The following is a 24,804-nucleotide window of genomic DNA, read 5'->3' as shown; positions in this document are numbered from 1 at the left end:
AAAAACCCTCAAGATGGAAGTAGTACCTCTTCCTTTACCAAAATGAAGAGAATAAATCTCTCACACAGCAGACTATCCAGGTGACAAACTATGTTGTTCTTCAGGATCTCCTTACCATGTTGAACCAGATGACCCAGTAATGTATGAAATAGTATCTAAGAGATCCAGCTTCTGAAGACCCAACAGGTTGCCTAACAGAGATGTCAGTGCCCGGGTGCCACCTCCTGTTGTCATGACCGCTACAACTGGTACCTGTTTAAACACCAACACAGCAGTGATAAAGCAACAAATAAGTTTGCCAGCACATGTGATCAGAGCTGAGAAATTGCAGCATTTTTGTCCCACATGAAATTCCAACATTTCACCAATTCCCCAAGCAGGAGAGAAAAAGATGAAAATATGGTATTTCGCACAAAAAAATACACCAACCAACCAACACAAATAAACCCCCTTGTAATTAATTAATTTGCCCCCCCCTTTTTTTTTCCTAAATCAATCAATTTTGCTTCTAAATTGTTCTAATACGCTGGGTTACGAAAAGAGCTCAAAACTTGCTTCAAGGCATTTCAATATCAGGTTGCATTTTCCTTAATGGTACATCACCTCATGAGAGCTTTGTTTTGAGTAAAAGCAGAGCTCATCCTCTCTTGTATGTCAGGCATAATGACTAGATTACATTTCCTATAAGTACCCAGAGTATATAATTGCAGTGACGAACCACAAAGCCTAATTGTGTGGAAATCTAAATTGTGTTACAGGAAGACAAATTCCTCCGAACTAATCCACTGAAAGAAGGGGAGTCAAATGACATTTCCCATACACATTTCCAGGCAATTGCATCAAGGAAATACTCAGCAGTGGCCTGATTCAAAGCAAGCATTTCAGGTCAAAGCAAAATATTCTGATTTGGGTTTACCTGACTGGGAGAAAATCTGAAATAAATATTTAGAAGTATTTCCCCTAAAAAATTCTTATAGTTAAGAAAACATTTTTTCCACTGAAACTAGTGTACTAATGAGAAAAAATATATTCTGATGTGAATGGTTTGTGAGCAGGGACATCATTTATCGCATCCAAAGCCAGTCTGCAATGTAATGCTTAATATGCCTCTGGTCCAGCTGTCTTGGGCAAAGTGAAAAGCAAAGATGAGAAAAAGAACAGTCTCAGAATGAAAACTTGATCATTTCTGAAGTGCCTAATCACAGACCATTTCTTTCTCCCTAAAGCACCAACCATCCCCATGCCAGCATGGACACGAACAATTACAAACCCTAACTCAGATGAGAGAAAAGATGTTGAATATCTTTGTGCTGTTAGAATGACAAGGCAGATGAGATGATGAGCACCAGAAGAGAGTCAGTGATAAGAAACAACCTCATGAATCAGTGTTATGTATCACTTCAATTGTTAGTTTTTCCTCTTCCAAAATCTGACAATATAAAATAACTTAGGGGATCTTGGTGACTGAATGCTCAGCTAAGAGAGTAGGCTATCCCTATCCAGGTCTGTAATTCATGAATGAAAAAGAAATAAGGAGGGGAAAGAAATGCTGATTTATGGCATTCTGCTTTTTGACAAATATGTGTAGAAAGTAGATTTGATGCTGTCCGTTCTCTCTCATTGTTTCAGGTGAACATTTCTTGATGCTTTTCATGGAGCACTGAATACATCAGGGCTGGTTAAGGAACAACGTGTGAACAGCTACAAGCACAACACATTCCTGTTGCACAGCACAGTCCAGTCCCTATGGTGCTCCCCATACCTCATGGTCTTGCAGGTCTTGTTCTAAATGAAGTGCTTTCTTCAAAGCAGAAGCCACAATCTTCCTTCGTTTTTGTAGGAAATTTTTCTCCTCCATACACAGATCAAAGTCCAAACGAACATCTAAGTTTCTTGACCTCAAACAAAGTCCAGGGTTAAACAGGATGTGTGTGATCACTTAAAATTAACACCCAGAACACATGCTTCCAAGATGCAAACTCTACCTACTAGGTAGGCTTAGAAAAGCTGTGATTGCAGCCTCATAAAACATCTCAGGCAGTAGAGACAAGGTAGAGAAAAGGCTGAGAAAGTTAAGAAGTTGTCAAATCTTACAAAAAAAAAAAAATATTGTGACACTGAGTTTCAAGGAGGGTCTCACATAAATACTGCAATCCTTGTACAGATACTATAAACACTGGGAAAATTAGGATTTATTACCTGCCTGAAAGCCTCCAGGTTTCATAAATATGAATACTCTGGATACTTTACAAGTACAGAAGTGAGGTATAAACATGTATTTTTCTAAACTTGTAGCTCTAAGGATTTTGCAGCCAGAACAGGTTATTCTGGCAATCCAAAGGTAACTCCTGCATCTCACCCAGCACAGTTAATGTTCACCTTTTGGACATGGGTAACTAACATGGGGTGAATAGGAGTAACTGACTATATATTTTATACTTTATAGTCAGTTAAAGTATAAAGTATATAGTCAGTTATACTTTATCCCTTTGTTACAGAAATAAATAAGAAGACAAAAAAAATGGGCAGCATCTTTTTTTTCCAACCACAAAACCCCAAGGCAGAATTTCTTACCAGTCATTTGATTTCACATGTAAATTGATTGTTTCATCCTAGGAAAAAAAAATAAAAAAAGCATTGGAGATGATTTGATATCCCCTTCTCTCCTTTCCCCACTATCTTTGGCTGTGGGTTTTGGTTCTATTTGGTTCATATAAGAATGCACAGGTCCATAATGCCCTCTGTTAGAAATGTAAGGGCACTAGTAGCTATATATCTGAAACCCTACTTGACAGTGATCTAGTTAACTCCTGCCTATTGATCTCTGGTCCATAACTTCATACTGATTCTAAAAAGTTGGTCCCAATTACCTTTGCTACTGTTACTTTCTCCTTAAAGGGAAGGGAATCCAGAGGAATAGTGAGAGATGGATGGCAGTCTTTTTTCTCCTCACTTGAGGGACACTGAAAAATAAATTATAACATAGAAAAATGTTTAATGCATGCACCACAAAAACACAGTCATTAACTGATGGTGTCACCATTCAGCAGTTTCCAAGTTGGCATCTAATATTTCGGCATCTCAGGGAGTACAGTGCTATTCCTGAGCAGGTCATGAAAGATGGCTTTTAATTAAAAATACAAATTCTTTCCATTTACCTTAGTCAAGTATAGAAAACTGTGAGTTTACTGTGCTCACTCAAGCTAACAATCACATACCAAGGAGAAGGGAGGGTTCTTCTCAGCTAGAGCCACATGCAGCTCTGACAGGCTGTACTTAATGTAATGGAAGTCCAGGGGCTCCATCGGTCTCCAGGAAGAGCCCAGCGACAGGGTCTGACTTCCTTCGTAGGATCCCTTCACTGAAAATAAGAAGTCTTTTTCTAAAAAAGGAAAAGAAGAAAAAGCGTAAGAGAAGTTGTACTTTTAATGTGACAACTGTGTCTAGCTCTGGGGCCCCCAACATAAGGAGGACATGGAGCTGTGGGAGCAATTCCAGAGGAGGCCACAAAGATGATCAGAGGGGTGGAACACCTCTTCTGTGAAGGCAGGCTGAGAGAGTTGTAGTCCTACAGGAGGGGGCCTACAGGAAAGCTGTTTATCAGGGAGTGCAGTGAGAGGACAAGGGGTAAAGGTTTTAAAACTGAGAACAGATTTAGATTAGATATTAGGGAAAAATTCTTCATGGTGAGGATGGTGAGGCCCTGGCACAGGCTGCCCAGAGGAGCTGTGGCTGCCCCCTCCCTGGCAGTGTTCAAGGCCAGGTTGGATGGGGCTTTGGGCAACCTGGGTTGGCCAAGAGTGTCCCTGCAAATGGCAAGAGGTTCAGACTGGGTGATCTTTGAGGTCCCTTCCAGTCTGAACCAGTCGGTGATTCTACAATACACAAAACATTCAACGATGTTTAAAAGCTCCAAGACTCTGTGTATCCAGCCAGGAACACTACAGGAAGAAAGAACAAAACAAAACAAAAAACTGCTTATAAAACAGCAACAGCTGTTTTAAAACCACAGACATACAGGCAAATTGGGCAAAATGTAAATTATTGAGATAGAAATATATATTTATTTCTATTTTACAGCACTAATATCACTGTAATCATTTACTCTAATTTCAAAGTCCAGTTTTTATAGTTAGTTAGCATAGGCACACTATACCAGTTACACCTATGATCTCCTAAACATTCAATTCCTGCCCTCTAATTGTAAGAACAGAGTAGAAAAATTACCAGATAAGAAAATGAGAAATTTTCAGTTTATTGTAAATAAGATTTTTTTTTTTCTAATTTAAAGTCTAACCTGAGGGTTCTTTCTTCATCCATCCATTGTCCACCAGCACTTTCAAGCAGGAAATTTCGCGAGACTTCAGCAAGGATGAACGATGAGAGAATTAAGTATTCAAAACAAGTCATATCTGAGACACTTCACTGCTACCTATCTCTGGTCACCTGGGTCCCTGGTGTCAGTAAAACTGCCACCCTGTGTTTGTTGGGCTGATAAGAGAAAGGCCTTGGCACTCTGAAGATGCGCCAGGTTTCAGCTGAAAGGGAAATGGCTGTGGTGCTGTAGCCCATCCATGGCTGGGAAGGGAGGAGAAATATCAAGAGAGGGGACGGGAATGTGCTGAGGCCATCCAAGGCTAGACAAACGGGTCAGCCAAATCCCAGAGCTGTCCTCAAGGCCCTGCTTTGGTGAAGCTGGACAGCCACGTGGCTACTTCCTCTAAATAGTAAGTTTGGGGCAGTCAGAAAAGCAACTTCCTTATCATCCCATGGAGGTGGGGAAAGCAGGATTCCCAGGAGGGGGAGGGCAACACAGAGGCAGTTAGTCAGTGAAGGAGCTTTGCCAAGACACTTGTTACCAGCTGTTGGTGGTGGACAGGTCTCTGGCTATCCCCAGTGACTGTTGTCAATCTTTCCTAATCCAGCCACAGGGAGCTGCACAACCAGATGGCAGCCAGTGTCTGACCCCCCGTCTCCCTCCCCTTCAGCCCTGCCTGCAGGGAGGTGTTGGGGCACCATAGAAGAGAAATAGTTTCAAATTACCACTAATACACCATTCGTGACAAGCTTTTCTGGAGGGACTGGACTGAAAGAGAGGAAAAAAAAAAACAAACTTGTCTTCAGAACTAATAGAACCTAAATATATCCTTAAATGTGCCTGTCCTTATTTTTAATGGTAAACAACAGTATTAGTAAGTGCAGTGGCTGCAATTCTTATTCTTCTCCCTCTTACAGCAAATAATGAGATAAATTAGAATCCAGGACGATCTCTGGTAGATAAGGAACACGGTGTTTTAGCCAATATGCAACTAACTTGATAAACCCCAGCTGTTGCTGTGATACTGAGAATTTTAAACTGCATTATACTAAATGCTGGAATGTATTTCACTGCTTGTTCTTGCAAAGTACAGTTCTTCAGGTGTGTATGGGTTTTACTCACATGCTTTCTGATGCAAACTCAACCTCCAGCATCTCTTGTGTCTGTAAAAGAATAATTCCTTATAGGCATTTGGATTCATTTTTCTTTCTCACTAGCTAATGTTGTCACTGGTCGTTCTGGTTCTTGAGTTTCAGGTGAGTGAAAGCAATTAAGTTAGAATGATTTTGGAAAATAATCTCCCTCCTTCATTAACCGTCAGTCCCTGGACTGACTGCTCTTGGCCATTTGGTGGTGAGGCAAAGTAAATTGTTCGCACAGGCAATCTCTAGTCCCAAGCCTGCTCTAACTGTTGCCTTACAATGGTCTGAAATCTTGTTTTTTTTCCTGGGTAATGTTATGAGAAGATTGATCCTGTTGGATAGCAGAAAGCATTCTCAGTTCTTCTGATGGACTATGGTACTGTCCATGGACAGCCATCAGACAAGTTAGTATATGCTGCCTGCTGACAGCACCATAGACCTGAATGTCAATACATACCCTATAAAAAAAAAAAAAAGAGTCAGTGAAACAGCATATCTGAAAGTATCTAAACTGACATCCAGATCCCATGTTGAGGTCATCATATATACAGTCAGGCACACTGGAGGAATGAGGTGGTTATGATAATCTGCCCTGAATAGGTTTTAGCACTTCAACATGGACCTTTGTGTTATATTCAAGTACATACAAAAGAATTACAGAGCAAGGTATCAATTTTTTTAGTGAATACTCAGATATCTGTGCTAGAGTGTGCCCAAACTCACAAGCGCTGGTCCCAGAAAAAGAAATCATAACAAAGAATGGTGGTGAAGTCTTTTATCTGAAACAAAACCTATTTGAGCAACAGACTCAAGAAAGAGGAAAAAGAAAAGGATCTCTGGTGTCAGAAAAGCCCTGCTAGTAAAAACTTCAGCATTATGTCCAAGGTAGGGGGGTAAACCTTGTCCACTTTGCTGAACAAGGTTTGGAAGTCATTTTACAGGATACATGAAATGCAAAACAACAGAAATAAACTTTCCCACCTACATTTGCTTTACAGTAAGTTAATTTATATTATATAATATAAGTTAATTTATATATATATTTAATTTACAACTTTATTTCCTTCTTGTGGTCAAGGCAGTTTTATCCCTCACCTTTGGATTTAGCTGAAAAGTCAATTGAACAGTTTCTCCAAGCTGGATTTTAGCAACATCGAAGAGCACAGTGAAGAGGAGGTCATCTTTAGTCAATGAATTTTCATCATAGACTTTCAGCTCCAGAATGTTCTGTGAACAAAGGTACAGGATTAGGAACACCTCTATTTTGAGACCTTAAGGAAGCACAAGATGATGTGCTCAGCATGCTAAAGGAAGACAGAGAAAGGATGGGAAGAATTGAGAGAGCATGCACAACCTTTTCATCCACACAGGGCTGAAGAAAGATATTCTCAACCTAATGTAGTAGAGTTTGCAGGTAATTTTTCTCTGCAGAGTAATTTACATGACCAAGGCTAGTAGAATCACTGAATATGTACCTCCCATATTGAAAAACATGTTTGACCTCTAATCTGGTTTTAGGTCACCCCTTTTCCCTGAATTGTAGGAAAACATCTAGTGGTCAGGGCTTTATCACTATTGGTAAAAAAAAATATTTCAAAATCCTTGGATATAAGCAGCAATTAAAAATATATTAAGGAAGCACCATATAACTACTACACGGTTCCATAATTATATTCTGTGAAGTATTGAAAAGATCACATGGAAATAATTACCCTGGAATCCCTAGAAACTAGTATGTTCTTGTTAAATTGGTGACAAAATGCACAGAAAGCAGCAGAACAAGTGCCTAATTCCACGGTATTATATCCTACACCTCTCAGTCTCCTCTTCCTGCCTCCCACTGTGCAAATCTCCTCCTCTCCCTCCTGTGTCACCCCCCTGTTTGGATGGGCAGGAGGCGTAAGAGCCCCTCTGTGCCTGGCTGGTAGCTGCCCATGGGCTATCAATGCACAGAGATGCTTCCCAGTCGGCTGAGTGAATTAACAGCCATTTTCTCAGTGGGGAAACAATCCTGGCCTCTCTCCATATATTCAGAAGCTCGTTCTCATGTAAACCACAGGGACCTCTTGTCTCCAAGATTCTTACTTACCCAGCAGATTTAACTGAAACTTGCTTAGAGGTTCGATGCTTATTAACAACACAGATAGGCATGTGGTCTAATTCATGCACACATGCACAAAGAAGAGCTTCCTTGCCTTAAAAGTTCATAATGAATCACAGGATTCAATTTTGGCATCTCTTAATTCTATAAGAGACCAGCAAGTGAGAGCTGGCAAGCTGTAGTGACCTGTCAGAAGACAGAAAGGCTGCTGCCCTTTAAAGCCATGTACCTAATGTGCTTCAGACAAAAACCGATTCCCTTTGGGGCTGGCAGGGTCACTGGTGGGTTCCCGCCCAACACACTTGCTAAGATAAACACACTGACAAGAGGCAGAGAGAAGCAGCCACAGCAGCTTGGTTTACCGGCCAAGTAAAGCACTACGGAAGGCGACAGAGAGGATATGCTTGAAAGCTGTAGCTTGTAGCTGTGAGGAGCAGGTCAGTTTTCCTGGCTGTGCTACTGCAACAGACTGTCCTTATCTAGCTAAGGTGGCTGACATTTTCTTAGTGACCGACTGACTTGAAGCCGCTCGGTTACTAGCCAGGAGTTGCACACTCAGGGTGCTGGCTGGTTAAGGGACATGACTGGCCACGCTGCTGGGATGCTGTGTGGGAAGCAGCTGGGACTCTCTGGGCAGATGACTGTCTGCCTCCACTGCAGAGAACATGCGGGCAGCATTGCTGGGAGTCAGGTGCTGAGCAGGGCAGCCCTCAGCGGTTCTGCACGCCACCGGCTCTGGGAAGTGTCCCTCCTGGTGCCACAGCAGCCCAGGAAGCCCTTCCTCACCCACTGTGCTTTGTCAGATGTCAACCAAAACAGATGCCTTTCAGTAAACACCTCTGTTCCTGATGGGAACCAGACTGATGTATCCACAAAGGTTTTTCTCTTCCCTGGTGACAGTGTTTCACGTGATTTCACCGAGCTCTGGCTCTCATGATTTAGGAAGATGAATACCTCAGTGATAAACAGGACAGGCGAGAAGAAAATAACCAGGCCAGCAGCCTCTGTTTCTGCTCAGAGAGTAACGAGCAGAGCAATTGCAGGGTATGCAGAGAAACCTGCCTTAACTTAGTCTGTTGAGCCCAGACAGCAGCAGGGCAGCAACAATAGACATGCCAGAGCCCTTTGGTTGTCCTAAAATTTGCCAGGACACATTTTGTGCAGCCCACACTGAAGCCACAGGCACTGCCAGGCTGCCTTTGCCACAAACTGAAAATTATTGGAACTAATGCCACGTATCTTGTCTCCTGCTGCAAACTTACTGCAAAGCAAGTGCAAGGTCTTCATAAATAGTACTTAAAGAAGGACTAGTTCAAGCAGTGAACAGGGCTTTTTCCCACCTGTTATGCATGGTATTGCAGTTTGGAAACATCTGCCAGCCACGAACTGTTGCAAGGAGCAAGCATTCTGGTACAAGACTTGCAGATCAGTGGGCGTTCATTCCCATGCTGCAATGTCTGTCCCTCACCTTTTGCCAGCTCACCTGGTCTTTTGCAAATTTTAATTGCTGTTTTGAGATGTTTTCTACTGTGGGTCATTCCAAAGGAATAGTAAAAATGTACAGTACTGTGATGCTTCCAATACAAAGTTCGTACACATCCTATATGCTGAAATTCTCACCTTTACTCTTGAAAAAGCAGTGATTTTAAAGAAAAAAAAGAAGAAAAAGTGAAAAGTGATAGGGCATTATATTAATAGTTGTGAAACATATTGGCATACTTTTATATATCATAAAATAAAAGTTTTGCTACTGTATGCTACTCCATATCCCCTGAACCATACCCTCTTAGTCCTTCCCATGTATTTATTTTTATGGTACCCTACACAACAATCACACAATGAGATCTCTATGCCAAAAGAAAAACAATGCATCTTACTTTTACTTGGCTCTGGATCCTGAAGCCAAATGTTTCATTCCACACTGGATCTTTGCAGTTCTTGACTGTTTTGGTCCGCACAGTCTCAGGGGAAGCAGTGGGCAAGGACAGACTTACGTAGCAATCGGTTTGACTAACTGTATTTGAAAAGATCACAGAATCACAGAATTGTAGGGGTTGGAAGAGACCTCAAGAGATCATCAAGCCCAACCACCCCCCCCCCCCCCCCCCCCCCAGATATATTGTAAATAAGAAATTATTATAAACATCTTAAAGCATAGCCTTCTAGTATAGACTCATAGCACTGTACAGACAGCAAGCTGCAAAAAAAGGAGATACTTTTCCTACAGGTCCTTATTCAGTAGTGCCTGTATTTGTTCCCTCCTGCAGGTAGGAGCTCCGGTCATTAATGGAGCTTCAAAGCTGCTACTGCAGTAAGACAACTGGTAAGAAAAACAATACACAGAGCTAGTTTGCTTAACAGAAACCCATTATTGGCATCTCTGACATTTGTTGCAAATCAATAGATTTCTGTGATGGAGAAAAAAAAAGGTTAACATTTTAAAGGGTAAAATACTTAGTTAACTCTTTTAGTCTTTAATCAAGGGTCTAACTTTGTCCTTTGCTCTTGAGAAGAGAACAGAAGAGGGTCTGAGTTTGAAGCATCTTTTCCCTCTGGCCTGCTGTCTGCCCCCCTCTCCCCCACAGTCCATGTAATGAGCCCTCTAAACCACTACACAAGCACATTCCTTCACTACCAACAAATACTCAAAAACAGCGATGAACGTTGCATGCTAACCTGATGCGAGTGCTTGCTGGTTTGGGTGCTCTCTGACACTGCTAAGATGATGATGGGTTTTTAGCAGGGAACAGTGCTGGGCATCTGCTCCTAAGTGCATAAAAGACTTGATGTCTCACAAACCTGTGGTAATAGACTGAAACCCTGAAAACACATTAAGGACTGTGAGACTCACGCCCTTTACACCATTGTTCACCCTTTGCAGCCCTCCCACTTGGAGCAAATTTGCTGTCCTTCAGTCCTGTACACTGTTTGCACTTATTTTTGACAACAGACATTTTTTTGTCTGCTGAGCAACTACAGCTGTCTCTAGCTCTAAGAGCTTGGTTTGTACTCAGAGTAACACATTAGATTTCAGTGCAACAGTAGACAGTTTGTCTCTGTGGGATACATGCTGAGAGGCAGCGAAACCGAGTGGGTAACCTGCTGCAAATTATCTCATGACATGTTGGCTCTGGTCCTAGGTCTGCTCCAGGCTGCTAAGTCACTCCAGGCAAGTGCTGCCATTTAAATTTATCTCGCTTCTCTATCTGCATTTCCCCATCAACAAAACAGTGATAATGATCCTTTCCTCTTTTGTAATCTGCTTTGACATCCTATGATTAAAAGTACTGTACGAAAAATACCTGCTGTTATTAATATTTCCACATGTCCCACAAGAAGAGAGTGCCTTATCAATAATCACACTATTCTTTCTCTACCGGCCTCTTGTTCTCATTCCACACTTTCTTTAGGCTCGTGGTGTAACCCATGTGGCAATGAATAGGTGTTGCTTAAAGCAATTTGTGCAATCAGGTTATATATGATTTATCTTTCAGGTCTTCTGATGCTGTCTGAACATGAAACATCTTCCAGTTTTTCAGCATGCATTTGATAGTTTTGCCCTTAATGCTGGGAAGAAATTACATTAATATTGCAAATGATGATGTCTACAGTTCTTGTAAGTAATATTAGGATATTTTCAGACTTACAGCAATTTAAAAATACAGTGTTTGCAATGTACCTATAGATAACAATTTCTCGGTAAAGGAGGTGATAAAATTATTTCTTTAGAGCTCTCACCCACAATATCTTGTACAATTCTTCCACTGATATTTAACATTAGAAAAAGATACTAACTTTGCACAGTCACTTCCTTAGATGGTGCCAGATAAGCAGGTAGCAGTGAGAATGTCTGTTGCTTCAGCAACTGTATCTGTCACTTATGACCTACCGATACATGGGGTTTTTAAAGAACTTCATTCATGGTCTGCAATATATCTGTGTTGTGCATACTGGTCTAGAAGGCAGGCATGCAGTATTTTCAGAATAGCAAAGAAGGTCTAAACTTGTGACTTGTGATCTTGTATCCTCCTTGAAAACAATGAACCTATAGGCAACTTGAGAAGTTACACCAGTCTTTAGCAAAGCTGTTCACCCTTACTAAGAGCAAAAAACAGAGTCCCACAACTTGATGAACTACATGCAACACCAGCTCTGTTTTGCAACTGGCAAGGCCTCAGCCTCAGCATAGCCCAAGACAACAATGCAGATGGAAACAAAGATGTTTGAATCTGAAAACAAGCAATTACAGCCAGGACACTACATGAAGAATAACAAATTATGCTCCAGAACTATAATGTTCCAGGAGTTGACTGATAACTTCTATAAACAACAGAGGTAAATTTTGGTAAGTTTTGGACCAGATCCCAAATACACAATGTTAAACGTGAGTGCAGGTGATGAGATGTAGCACTGAGACCTCTTCGCATACACCTTCAGCCCTGGACAGGAACAAGTGGATGCTCAGTGTCTTCCATGCCGCAGCTCTCTTCCACTCGCTGCTGTAAAAGGATTTAACTGTTATCCTCTGCTAAAATGAAACACATCCAGACTGAAGAGGATTGACTTAGCCTGGCATATGAGAAAGAGCTGAAAGGACTGAATTTGCTAATTCAATGAGAACAACAAAGACTGTCAAATAACATGGTAATAGTCAGTTCTGTGGTGTCCAAGTGACTGATAAAAAGAGGACAATGATCCATGGCTCTGTGTGACTGGCCAGAAGGAAATAACTAAAGACAAATATTAGGAAAACTGCTCCAGCTCCAAGAGATTTAGCTCTAGCAAGAGAGATTTTATAAATTATCTAAGGTAACTCATTTCAAAGAGTATTGGTACCCAGATACATATCCAAGCGGGACAGACAAGATAAACTTGATCCTGCTTCAGAAGAGGACCAGCCCAGGTGAACTCTCAAGATGTCATATGGAATTGCTGTCACCTGACACCCCTGTTTATGCTAGAAGGCAATAAACAGGATAATCATGCCAATTATATTGCATGGAAACCAACTAACCGGTCTCCCTGCCCGCCTTGACTATCAGGGAAGGAAGTGATAGGACATCCTTATACTGTACACCAGCCCAAGAGATCAATTCCCAGATATCTGGGCGCTGTCTCCAAAACAACTGCAAACCTCCTCCTTTGATACATATGAAGTAAGACTGTAAAAGTTCACTGGAAAAGCTGCCACCTTTCCTTTCCAAACACATACAGAGTCCAAGTAACCAGGCCTAAATCCATACTTAGAGCCTCTGTGTACCATCCCAAAATAATCATCTAAAGGAAACAACAGAAAAAGCGACACAACATTATGCACAGATGCCTAGAGACAGTTTCTCCCATGCATCCCAACTCCTCCATGAAGCAACAGGGGTTAAATTATATTGCCTAAGTGGCATTTTGTGGATGTGAAGCTGTTCATGGAAGATTTATACATGCTAACAGAGGTGCAGATATATATATGTATATATACTTTCTTTTGGCAAGATGGAACTAGAAATCATGTATTTCCACAAGTACATCTGTTTTTCAACTTTTCACAAACATTGCTACTATTTCACTGTTCCAACTCTGAGAGTGTCAGCCAGTAGGAACAAAAATGCCACATATTTCTGGCCAAGAGGTATTATTAGGACGTCAGACTTCCTTTGTTCCACCTTAGACTCTCTTGCAGTGATACATGGTGCAATCACACATCTATCACCGGGAAATGTTTTTTTTAACAAAGTTCTTTCATTTCCACTTGAAATAAGCTAGCTAAAAATTAGGTCTTGGCCAGACATTGTCACTGTTGATGCAGACACTGCAGGTAGTTAGGACTGCTGGGCATCTCAAGAAACCCTTATGAGGGGGGAAACAGCATGTGACAGCCCTTGGACACAGGCTGTGAGCAGTACACAGAGGTGCCTCAGATTTCAAAGAAAATGGGAGCAGGAACAAAATCAATACCTGCAGCAGATGAACCAACAAACCCACATTCATGGATTTTCTTTCTTCAGTTAGTGCTCCCAAGAATGTTATTCACTCAAAGGAAGATAAACAAAAATGCCTTTAATGTTTAGCAACAACCAACATATCATTTGCTTTCAGCATCATTATTTTGATGCTCAGAGGTGCCTCTGACACACTTTATAAAAACAGGTACTTAAGGTACTTTTCCTTGTATTCTCCCTCCAGGATTTTCCTGAAAAAGCAGGATCAATACATCATGGGAGATGTTATCTCGTGCAGGAGCTCAGACTAAGCTACAGCACCAGCAGTGCACTGCAGCAGTAATTCTAACTTGAATTTTTCAACTGAGACCCAGAGTTTTGAAACAAAACCTTTGCTACCGAGTAAATCAGCTTTATGGAGGGGACACATTCCTAGATGCCCATCTTATTTTGAGTAAAATTTAATACTGAATGGGAAGCTACCAAAAAGTTGTAGCTCAATACGATAGTGAGGACAAGGTCAGCCGACTGGCATGAGGTTCCCATCAATCTGGGGAAGTTCTTAGGGGGTTATTTTTTACGGTGAATATGGAAGAGCTCTGCCTAAGGAGACAGCATGGAAATAATAGGGCACATTGTTATAACTAACAAAATCAGGGTGCATTAAGTCACCTCATTCCCTCACAGGTTGGTTTCCAGCAGCCAATATGAAGGTGAAGGAGTATTGCATAACACACTAGGACAACTCACTGGAAGTTAGAATGTTTAAACCACAATGTAAATAGGTCTTTGTGTTCCTTAGACCAGCCCAGAGTCCGTAAGTGTCAGTCACTGCTTTTTTTGGACCTATAGGGCATAGCACATGTGTGAAGATTAGAGTTTGATTGTTTGGGTTTATTTGTAAAAGACAGAGTTCATTCCACCTGGATTAAAAGCTTACATTGCAGCAACAGTTCATCCTGATATAAATGCTATGACTTGGATGGATTGCCAACAGGCACTTTACTTTTGGCAGTCAAGTCTTTGCATTTTATAGGACATTTCTACAAAGACGCCACCATCAGTTTCTTTCACATCAAAGTCAGTCACAGCTAAACACACAGCCTCCAGACTGTGTTTTATCATGAGACTACAATTTATCCTAGCTACACAGTCAAATTAAATGAGATCATACTCCGTCTGGAGTTCTGCAGCACTCACAACTGATCTACACCAACTTTCCTGTCAGTAAGAATGAAGGAAAGCATTAAGAATAGATATATCTAACAAGGAACATCTATACTCAAGACCCCTTTTGTCTAGTTTTCATTCTTGAACTGAAAGGGAACTCTTTAAAGGGTAAACAATACTGGTCCTGAACAATTAGGAAGAGATGAACACCTTTGCCAGGCAGACATTCAAAAAGACTGCCAATGTATTAGTAGAATATGATGCAAGCACCAGCACCACCATTTGTGAGTGATCTTTCTTTTAACCTTTGCTGACTACTACGGCAGCCCTACTTTATTGGCTCCTGCTGAGGATATGGTCACACAAAGTGCCCAGGAGAGAAGCCATAGTCTCACATGGACACTCTCACATGTGTTTTCAGCAATGCAGACTGTCATGTTAAATCCAGCCTCTCTACTTTACATTGGCCTCCCACATAATAGCAAATCACATCTGTGTTTTTGGTTCTTATCTACAAGGTAATCAATGTCATCAGTTTAGAAAAAAGGCTGCCTGAAGCTCCTCTCTACACAGACCATCAGTGATAAAGGTCCTCAAGCTCCATCAATCTCGCCTGTGGGCAAGGCTTTCCATGGTACCACTCTGAGTCTTCAGAATAGACCTCAGCAGGGCCCAAGGCATAACACAGGCCTTACCACATTGTGCTTTTAGTGTGCAGCTCATCTCAGCAGCGCTCATCCAGATGTATGTGAAACAGCACTAAGAGAGGACAGATGCATAAAACAAAACAGGTCTGTGCTAGGAGGGTACAGGAGTGAATGAATCATTGATTCAGGTATCAGTCACACTGCTTAATGAACTGGATGAACTGCAGATGCTGCTGTCTGGATGAAACCAGAACAACCAGCATAAAACTAGAACAGATTCTGTAGGTTCAACACTGTGTAAGAAAATCTTTTGGGAAACAACAGACAAAGATGCATGTACATGTTTTTATCACACACAAACCCCCCAAAAAACCAAAACAAACCCACAAAACCAACAACCACCACCCCACCCCCCAAAAAACTAAAGATGAGAACTTGTACATTCTTATCCTCAAAGGAATACCTCAATATACTGAAGTAAGCCTGCAATAAGTAAATGTCTGTATCCATCTTCATATTCTCAATTAATTTCTTTAAACATCCCACATAACCACTAATAGTCCTGTAAACAGGGATCTGTTGATAATTTGGCATTACTGGTCAGTATCAAGCAAAGCACAGTTTAGTCTTAAACTCAATACATTATTGTGCAATACTAAGCAGGATAGAAAGCAAAAGAAGGTCCTTATCAAGGATGATCCAACCACTAAAACCCAATAATTTTTAAGATGTGAGAGACATGGGAAAAGGCAATGTTCACCTTAGCTTCATAAGTGGTAAGTAGGTCTTACACAATTCAGCCCAAAGAAGTTTTTAAATATAGAAAGCCCATTCAGAAAACAAAGCACATAGAATCATAGAATCATATCACAGAATGGTCTGGATTGGAAGGGACCCCAAGGATCACAGGGTTCCAACCCCCTGCCACAAGCAGGGACACCAACCTTCAGACCTGGATCTACACAAGGTTGCCCAGGGCCCCATCCAACCTGGCCTTGAACACCTCCAGGGATGGGGCATCCACCACTTCTCTGTTGACAACTGCTGAAGTTTCTGACATACATTTGAAAGAAGTTCCATGCTAGTCTTGTGCTGTGTTCTTTATTAGCACAGCACTTCATAAAATGTGTCTCAACTCTAGCAGAAACATCTATCCAGGCTGGCTGGAATTTTCCAAATGCAAATGAGAAAGTCACTTCCTGAGCAAAGTCTGCCACTGCTTTTCAACTCTGCAAGCCAAATGGCAGAAGAGGAATCATGAATCACTGGATGGACCTGAGTCCTCTCAAAGACCCAAAAGGTTCTACATTGCTGCCATCAGCCTCTGTTCTCTACCCAAGCTTCTCTCTTGTTCCTTTCCACCATCTCCACCCTTTTGAAACGTGTTTTAAACAGATTTTGACATTTAAAAAAAATTATAAAACATTTTTAAACCTGTTTCAATCGCTTATTAACTAGAATCCTCCTCTATAACCAAGAGGATAATACTAGGAACATGTAGTATCATCACAAAAGTCTTTAAATACCAGCTAAAATACCACACATGCTGGAATGGTTTTAGGGTATGATAGCTGCTCTTACCTTTGCCTTTGAGAGAGAGAAGAGCCTAACATTTATGTAAGATCATTTATGCCTTTTACCAGTCCTTCAGCCAGTAGCAAGTTCATTCTCCTGAGGCCCTTGCTGCATTCCATGCTTCAGAGATGAGGAACTAAGGTTATGAGGAAACCCACTTTCTTCCAAGGTTATACCATTAGAATGGAGGAAGCCATGAAGGAATGTCACTCATAATACCTTTAACCACCAGAATAGCTTTCTGCTTTTGCACACAGAAATTGGCATAGCTGACAGAAGATCCATAAGTGTCTACATACAAACCATTGATATCTAGAAGTTGAGATGTAACTATTTCCACAGATGTAAGGAGGTACCACCCTGACCAAGATCCTTAAACAAATAACCTGTTAATGATCTCATTTATATATAGTGGTGTCCTTTTTAGTGGCTTCTTAATGTACTATGAAGGCATGCCACAGGCTTTTTGTCCCCATACTTCTTGCCAGGTATGAAATACAATACAACTGCATACAATTAAATGTACAACTATGATGTATACAATACACTAAAGACTTGAGAAAGGTAAAAATACCCCTTGAAATACGTTCTTAGGCTAGAGAACACAAAATGGGGCAACTGTAGGCAACTAGGCTTTTATATACATTTTGATGGTTGCAATGAACTGAGAAAGCATGGAAGCAGGTGGGTAACACAAGCAGATCAAACCAAACAGAAGACTGAATGGAAAGGAGAAGAGGTTATTGTCTACGGCAACTGTGAAGTTGATTCACATCATATTCATTGAGATTATCTATTAATTCGTTATTCATACCACTAACTGTGATTATGACTGTTATTAGAAACATCTATCAAGACCAGGGCTCCATTTTGACAGGTACTTTAGTAGTTATGCAACTAAGCTCTTGATCTAATCAGGTTTCAGTAACAGTAAGGAAAGCCCCGCCTCAGGATATGACATCACAGGGAGGAGCTTCTGGTGATTAACAGTTGCTTTTATACCTGTTTGTTTCAGTCTCTTACCAGTGAGGAAACCCTTGTTTACAGGCCTTGTTGCAGTTTGGCAGCTATCCATGTTGCTATTTCTCTGTCCCTGTGCAGATGCCTATTGCCAAGCATTTGTCCTGGGCTGCTTTGAGGCTGCTGATAGCGTTACACAGCATTTAGGCAATACAAGAACGGATGTTATTAATATGGCCTTCCAACTTGTAAAATCAATGGGCTTTGTAGAGCAGGGAGTTTGCTATAAAACTACATAGCAACAAAGCCCAGATTTAACAAGAGCCAGATTTAATAATGTAGTTTAAGAGAAGCCTAAGGCTTTTTATTCTAATGAGAACACTGATTGAGATTTGTTTGTCATATTAAAGAGAAAAAAAATAGGTGTAGGTCATTCCAGGACAAGTTTTCTGGAGTCTTGGACTTGACTAAATATAAAGTAAGGCGAGCCAGTATTTTTACAGACCTTTTTTTCCTTTTTGTGGTCCTAAAGAGAATATTTCTGTGAAATACATGTACATAGAAAATGTTACTTTATGTTTCACTCCTAGCCCATGGAACAAACAGGTTTCTCTCCCGCAGCTGTCAGTTTGCAGTGTAGAAGATATTTAATCTCCCTCCTGGAAGACCATTGAACCCTGACACCAAGAAATGTGCTACATGAAGCCAGATTTGCCAGCCACGCAAAGCAGCCTGTTCCCTGCTGTGACTGAAGTGGCAGCCTCTGGGAACAGTGAGGGCCATCTGTGCACCGATGGGACCCTGCACAGTGAGGCAGGTCTGGGCAGCCATGCTGAAGATAAGACCTATGTCACAGTTTTGTGCAGCTGGGTGCTGTTAGAGAAGGGGGACTGCAAAGATGGCCGCTGCAAAAAGCGGCCAGAAGCTCTCTGCAGGCCCCAGAAAGTAAACATTGGCCCATTCAAGGCCAGGGTTGCTGCTGACCAAGGCTGAGCTGATTGGTGATGGTCACAGCGCCTCAGGGAATCACATACAGGAGAAAAAAAAAAAAAAATCACAAGCAGCTGCATTTTGCCACCAGAGAAGGGAGTGAAAAGATGTAAGGAGCTGTGCAGACACCAAGGCTGGGGAGGGGATGAGGAAGCACCCCAGGTGCCAGGCAGGAAGATGCCCCTGCAGCCCCTGGAGAAACCCATGGTGGAGCAGGTGTCCCCCCCGCAGCCCATGGGAAAGGCAGAGACCCCCACCTGCAGCCTATGGAGAGGCCCCACGATGGAGCAGGTGAAGACATACAGGAGATGCTGTGACCCACATTGGAGCAAGCCCCTGCCAGCACTTGCAACCCATGGAGAGAGACAAGAGACATGAGCAGGAGAGAGATTTGTGCTGGAACAGGTTTGCTGGGGGAGGCTGGTGACCCTGTGGAGGATTGGGACTGAGAGACATTGGGATTTATTACTGCCCACCATAGCAGTGACCTATGCCAGGGCAGCTGGTGAAGAGATAAAGCCCTGTGGGAGAGCACTCACATTGGAGAAGTTTGTGAAGGACTGTCTCGCATGGGTGGGCCCCACAGAGCAGCAGGGAAAGTGTGTGCCGAGTGAATGTTCCCCTGGCCAAGAAGGAAACCAACTTGCAAGGAACTGACTGAAGCCCCCATTTTCCCAGTCCCTGTCTCTCCCTGTGCTACAATGGGGGAGAAGAAGGACGTGAAATCATGACTAGAGTGAAGTCTGCTAAGAAGGGTGGGCTTGGAGGAAGGTGCTTTAAGATCTGGTCGCACTTTAAGATCTGCAACCACTAATCCCTTCCTGTATGTGTGAAGCCTTCTGAAAGTCAATCTCTGCTACGTCAGCTGACAGGGAAAGTAGTGTTCTACCATCTGCTGGATGGAAGAACAAATTCAAGGCCTTTCAGCAGTGAAGGCAAAACTGATTTATGCTACTACAACGATGAGGCAATGAGATTGCAGCAAAGATTTTTGTAACATGGAAACCAGAGGCCAGACAAAGATTGTTGTGGATGCAGTGACTTTATGTATGTTTAAGAGAAGACTAGAGGTCTCTTGCTGCATTCACAGAAAAATGGTATTTGTCCTGGAAAGATACCTTCCTGGTTGGATGATCAACATTCTGACTATGGGCAATTAAAAGCTTCTCTCCAAAACCTCTACATACCATCTGACACAGCTGCAGAGAAATAACCCCTTCTGGGCAGTGAATCCAGATTTTGCAGAAGTGGTGGGTGCGTTTATGAAGGTGTGTGACAGCCACAAAGCTTTCACAGCTTTAAAGCAAGAGATGGCTGCAGCCATGCAGCTCTTAATGGCCAATTTTCCGCTGGTTTCCTGACAAATACAAGGAGTGAGTTTTCTTTGTGTTCTTCTTGTGCTAGCCCTACCTAATTTCATGGAATCATGGAATCATAGGGGTTGGAAGGGACCTCAAAAGGTCATTGGGTCCAACCCCCATTTGCAGAAAAGGCCTTTTCAGGCCAGCCTGAAAATGAGTAGCTTTTCTCAAGTAGGCATTTCTGCTGCTCATGCAAGGAAGATGAAAAAAAGAAATGTCCATAAGTATTTCATTAGCAATATAAGTATATAGACCTTCCCAAAGAACAACATCCTGAAACTGGGCCTGCTGTTTTCCTGTGGCACTGAGAAAGAGCATCTGGGTTCCTGTCCAATGACAAATGAGCTGAAAGACACCAAAGTAAAATATAGTGGTTTCAAAGTGCCAAGCATTTTGGGTATGGTGATTAAATGCTGGCAAAGACTACTTTTGACTCAGAAGCCAGATCTCCAAGTCACTGGCATCATGAAGTACAAATCTTGTGGGAGAGTGGGGCAGGAGAAAGGTTTTGGTGTTTGTCCTGCCCAAAAACATCTACTATAGCCAGTTCTGGGGACAGACTGTTGATCCAGATGAAAACTTACAACTTCTCATGATCCTTACAAATTTTGGCAGGGAAAATTTAGCCAAACTCAAACATGCCCAGAAAGTACAACAACTGTGTCTTAGGAATGGTTTGTACTCTTCAGATTGTAGTTGCCTGATAACCTACATAAGGTAGGAGCAAATCCCAATTCATGAGTAAGCCTTATTCCTATCAGCTTTCAACACACGTTTGTAATTTAATTCTTGTTATTAAGCTCACACCATGTACAAATACAACCTTTTATCTGACACAAAGGGTCAGGAGATCACAAGTATAAATGAAATGATCACCAGAGCTATCCTTTAATAAAAACTCCCCAAATCCTATATTATATGACATAAGCAGGAGGGGATTCATCTTTTTAAAAGGATAGACAATGGCAGGACAAGGGGAAATGGATTAAAACTAAAGGAAGGAAAGTTTAGATTAGATATTAGGGGGAAGTTTTTTACAGAAAGAGTGGTGAGGGGCTGGAACAGGCTGCCCAGAGAGGTGGTGGGTGCCCCGGCCCCAGAGGCATTCAAGACCAGGTTGGATGGGGCCCTGGGCAACCTTGTGTAGCTCCAGGCCTGGAGGTTGCTGGCCCTGTCTGTGGCAGGGGGTGGGAGCTCTATGATCCTTGAGGTCCCTTCCAACCCATGTCATTCTATGATTCTATGATTCTAATTTATTTCAATGCTTTTTTAAACACAGTCTCATGTTTTGCCATGTGTGTATGTGGTACTGATAAAATCAAGTGCTCTCAGAGAGCGTACTGGTATGGTGCAGATGAAAGCTCTGCTGTGCCACAGGTAACTTGCCTCTGATTCTCAGAAGGAAAATAAAATGTATTGCTCTGTTGCATGGTAAAGAAAGGTAACTGGGATGCAGAATGAACAAGGCTGCTCTTCTCAGGCCCTGGCACCTAGCACTTCTTTTTCTGGCTCTTGCTGGCAAAGACCTTCCTCCACATCTGGCTTTGGAAGCAAATCTCCAGTCATACAGCTTCATACCTGCAATAGGGAGCCAGGCATCTGCTCAAAAATCAAGATACAGGATAAAGACTAATAAAAGCTAAGTAGCTAAGTTAAGCTGGAAGTTCTTTCATCCCTAAGAACATAAAAGCTGCCATTTAGGAACATAATGCTGAGAAAGGAAGAAAGAAACATCCCAGATTTTAAGGCCAGAGGCAGATACTTGGTTATCAACTCTGTGGGTGGTTTTCTTGATGCTATTGGCTGTCAGGGCAACTTAAGCATTCCTTTGGACTGGCATAATTTATGGAAGAAAACAGTTTAGCTGAGATTAAAAAGATATAAAGGGAACTGAATCTTCCTTTTCTTCTTTGAAAACATGCTGTTTTTCAAGAAAAAGCAACATTCCTGCACTAGGCTCAACAGCAGAGAAGAGAGGAGAAGGGGAGGAGGAGAGGAGGAAAAAATAATTGAACAGTAATCTCCATGGAGGCAAATACTTTTACTGAGTTCACTTTGTCTTAATTAATATGCAAAGGTTCATATTTCATGTCTTTCCCACTGTGTTCCTGCCCTGTTCTTTCTCTCTATGACAGATATTTGAGTTGACCTTCAGTTTTCTTTCTTCCACCTGTGTAAATGATGAGATTTTTTCTTCCCCTCTTTGCTTCCATCTCCACCCATTCCACCAAGTCCCCAGAAACCCCTCAATGGTACTCCTTTTGCCGTGGAAGCCTGGTGTTTCAAGTACATTTCAGTAAACATTTGCTGGAAAAATGTTTGACAGTAAGATGTAGAATGTGTTTTTTTCTTTTGGGGTTGTTTTTTTTTTTCCAGCAAAGAGCAATTCAGAGGTGCCTATATGACATCTGCAAAAAACAGGCAGGTACAGCAGATGATACCAGAACTCCCACATGGCCTCACAGGCTGTCAGCACTGGCATTTTTGTCGAGGTGCAGAGGTGCAGCCTGAGTCTCAGCTCATTAAAAACAGTGGCTGAGAATTAAGGAGCTGAATTTGTTCAGCAAAACTGGCTCTGAAGCTTGTTAGCACTTAAGATACTGGCACAGTTCACCACAACATACCTTTGGTGTTTCCAATAATAGCAATTTCTGTAAACTGAAATAATATTGTTTATACAAAACCATATTCTAAGGACAGCCCAAATTCAAATATGCATCAACATTTGAAACCATGGTGACAACTCGTGCGCAGATGGACAGAACAGAACTACTGGGAACCTGAAGGAAAGACAGAGAGACAGACATACTCACACAGATCTGCCTTTCGCAGGTTTCTCATTCTTAGGATTTTCACAGAGAGCCAACAGCACGGGCATTCTTCACTCTGCAGAAAAAATGGCAAAGCTGTTACCAGCAGGAATATGAAAATGTTTCTCTTTCATGAAATACACCCTCCCATTAGCGCATGTTGCAATTTTCAAAGCCACGCAGCAAGCCCAGGAGATTAACTCCTTGCACTGCTTTGGAATTTAAACCAGTGTCTACACAGAGGCAAAAACAGAGAGGCAGGAAAAGGGATGTGTGTATGTGTCACTGATGAAATAAGTAACAGTGAAATGGCTAACATAGTAAAATGGCTTAAAATTAAATTAACACTTGCATTGCATGCCAGGGCATTTTAAAGAAATCTTTATCAGCAATTAAGCTGGAGAAGTAAGAGTGCGATGAGAGAACATGCATGAGAAGCACCTCCATTAAACAGCTGTGGACAGAGAATTAGTAAGTTTCATTTGCTCAAAGGGTCGAAAATTCACATGGAAAGCAGATCTTTTCTTTAGATAATTTGGTTTATAAAAATTCCACCTTTCCATTTAAAATATTTTTCAGGAACTTTTCCCAGAAACTGTGAAGAGCAAAAATGTGAAAGGTTGCGAAGGGTTCAGATATTGCTCTCAGGAAGAGGAGAATAAAGGAATACAAAGAGCTGCTAAGAAATAGAAATAAGCCCTGGTAAAACATATGATCACAAAGCTATAGATTTCAATGCTTTAGCTATGTCCAAAAGCATCATGATCCCAGAGGAAAGTGAGACTGTTTAGTGAATAAGGCACCAGCAGTACAAATGCAGCAGAACCTAGGAAGACAGTTTAGAAGGAGGTGTTAAAAAAACTTCCCCACCCAAACCAGAGCTGGGCATTTGCAAAAAGGATCATTAGCTGAAACATCAAGCACAGAAGGAAACGCAAAAAGCTAGACACAACCCAAACAAACTATTCATTGTTGCAGGTTTTAGCACCTAAAAATTTAGCTTCACTGGAAGTCATCACCTACTCCTCCCATTCTCTGCTGGCAAATTACTCCAGTAAATCCCTTTGGGGGGGGGGTTATGTCACTCCTCTTTTCCCAGTTAGGAAGCTCAGTCAAACAGCAGATGAAATTCAGAGCTAAGAAAAGGACAGAGTATGCCTGGAGCCCAACAGGCAGTTTTAGGGCTTCCCTTCCACAAAACAGTAATAATTAATTTCTTTCTTTTTTTTTTTTTAAGAAATTACGGACAAAGGTAGATAAAGATTTTCTTGGGTGCCAGTCATGCACAAATATCAAACTAGGACCATCTTTGTAGCCACGGTTAGTCCTTGGGTTTAGTCAAATACCTTCCCATATACACTACTACCAGGCGGCTGCTAGCACAGCTACCCGGGCACAGTGGGTGAATGTACTCATTGCTGGCAAATGGTACGCTGCAACAGAGAGCAACGCACACAACACTTAGATCAAACCACAGATTCAGCCAAAATCCACAGGAATTTAGCTGAATCCACACCTCAGACTGCTTCCTAGCCTCCACACAGATCACCCACCATGGCTGAACTTCCCTCCATTACCAAACGTGCCTCCACAGGGCAGCCAATATGAGCAAAGCTGTCAGTCATCCTGACATAAATAAGCAAATACATACGTAAATTTGGACAAACAGCTCATAAGCCCTTTTCCAGTCATTAGAATCCCAGTCACAAATCCACTTCACATCATCTTCAGCTTCTAATGAATTACGGTCATGAAATTTTGCACTCTTACCTCCTGAGCACTCCAGTACGATCCCAT

At 41.8% G+C, this 24,804-nt stretch overlaps 1 protein-coding gene across 1 annotated transcript in view; it reads right to left on the bottom strand.

Annotated features, from left to right (window-relative positions):
• Nucleotides 1-24,804, bottom strand: part of LOC311197061 (cytosolic phospholipase A2 epsilon-like) — a gene marked incomplete at both ends in the record, with an annotated part of 33,642 nt that extends 8,838 nt beyond the window's left edge. Inside the window, 12 exons of the mRNA XM_084270752.1 lie at nucleotides 116-252; nucleotides 1,763-1,898; nucleotides 2,575-2,612; nucleotides 2,871-2,963; nucleotides 3,219-3,382; nucleotides 4,298-4,361; nucleotides 5,044-5,086; nucleotides 5,441-5,481; nucleotides 6,556-6,687; nucleotides 9,439-9,575; nucleotides 23,011-23,083; nucleotides 24,778-24,804. Of these exons, the coding sequence (XP_084126878.1) occupies nucleotides 116-252; nucleotides 1,763-1,898; nucleotides 2,575-2,612; nucleotides 2,871-2,963; nucleotides 3,219-3,382; nucleotides 4,298-4,361; nucleotides 5,044-5,086; nucleotides 5,441-5,481; nucleotides 6,556-6,687; nucleotides 9,439-9,575; nucleotides 23,011-23,083; nucleotides 24,778-24,804 (1,085 nt within the window). The remainder of the gene's footprint in view (nucleotides 1-115; nucleotides 253-1,762; nucleotides 1,899-2,574; nucleotides 2,613-2,870; nucleotides 2,964-3,218; nucleotides 3,383-4,297; nucleotides 4,362-5,043; nucleotides 5,087-5,440; nucleotides 5,482-6,555; nucleotides 6,688-9,438; nucleotides 9,576-23,010; nucleotides 23,084-24,777) is intronic.

The sequence above is a fragment of the Gallinula chloropus genome (genome assembly GCF_964237585.1).
Source record: "Gallinula chloropus genome assembly, chromosome: 14".
NCBI lineage: Eukaryota > Metazoa > Chordata > Aves > Gruiformes > Rallidae > Gallinula > Gallinula chloropus.
Note: the sequence above shows the minus strand (reverse complement) of the source record. Positions and strands in the feature narration are given on the sequence as shown.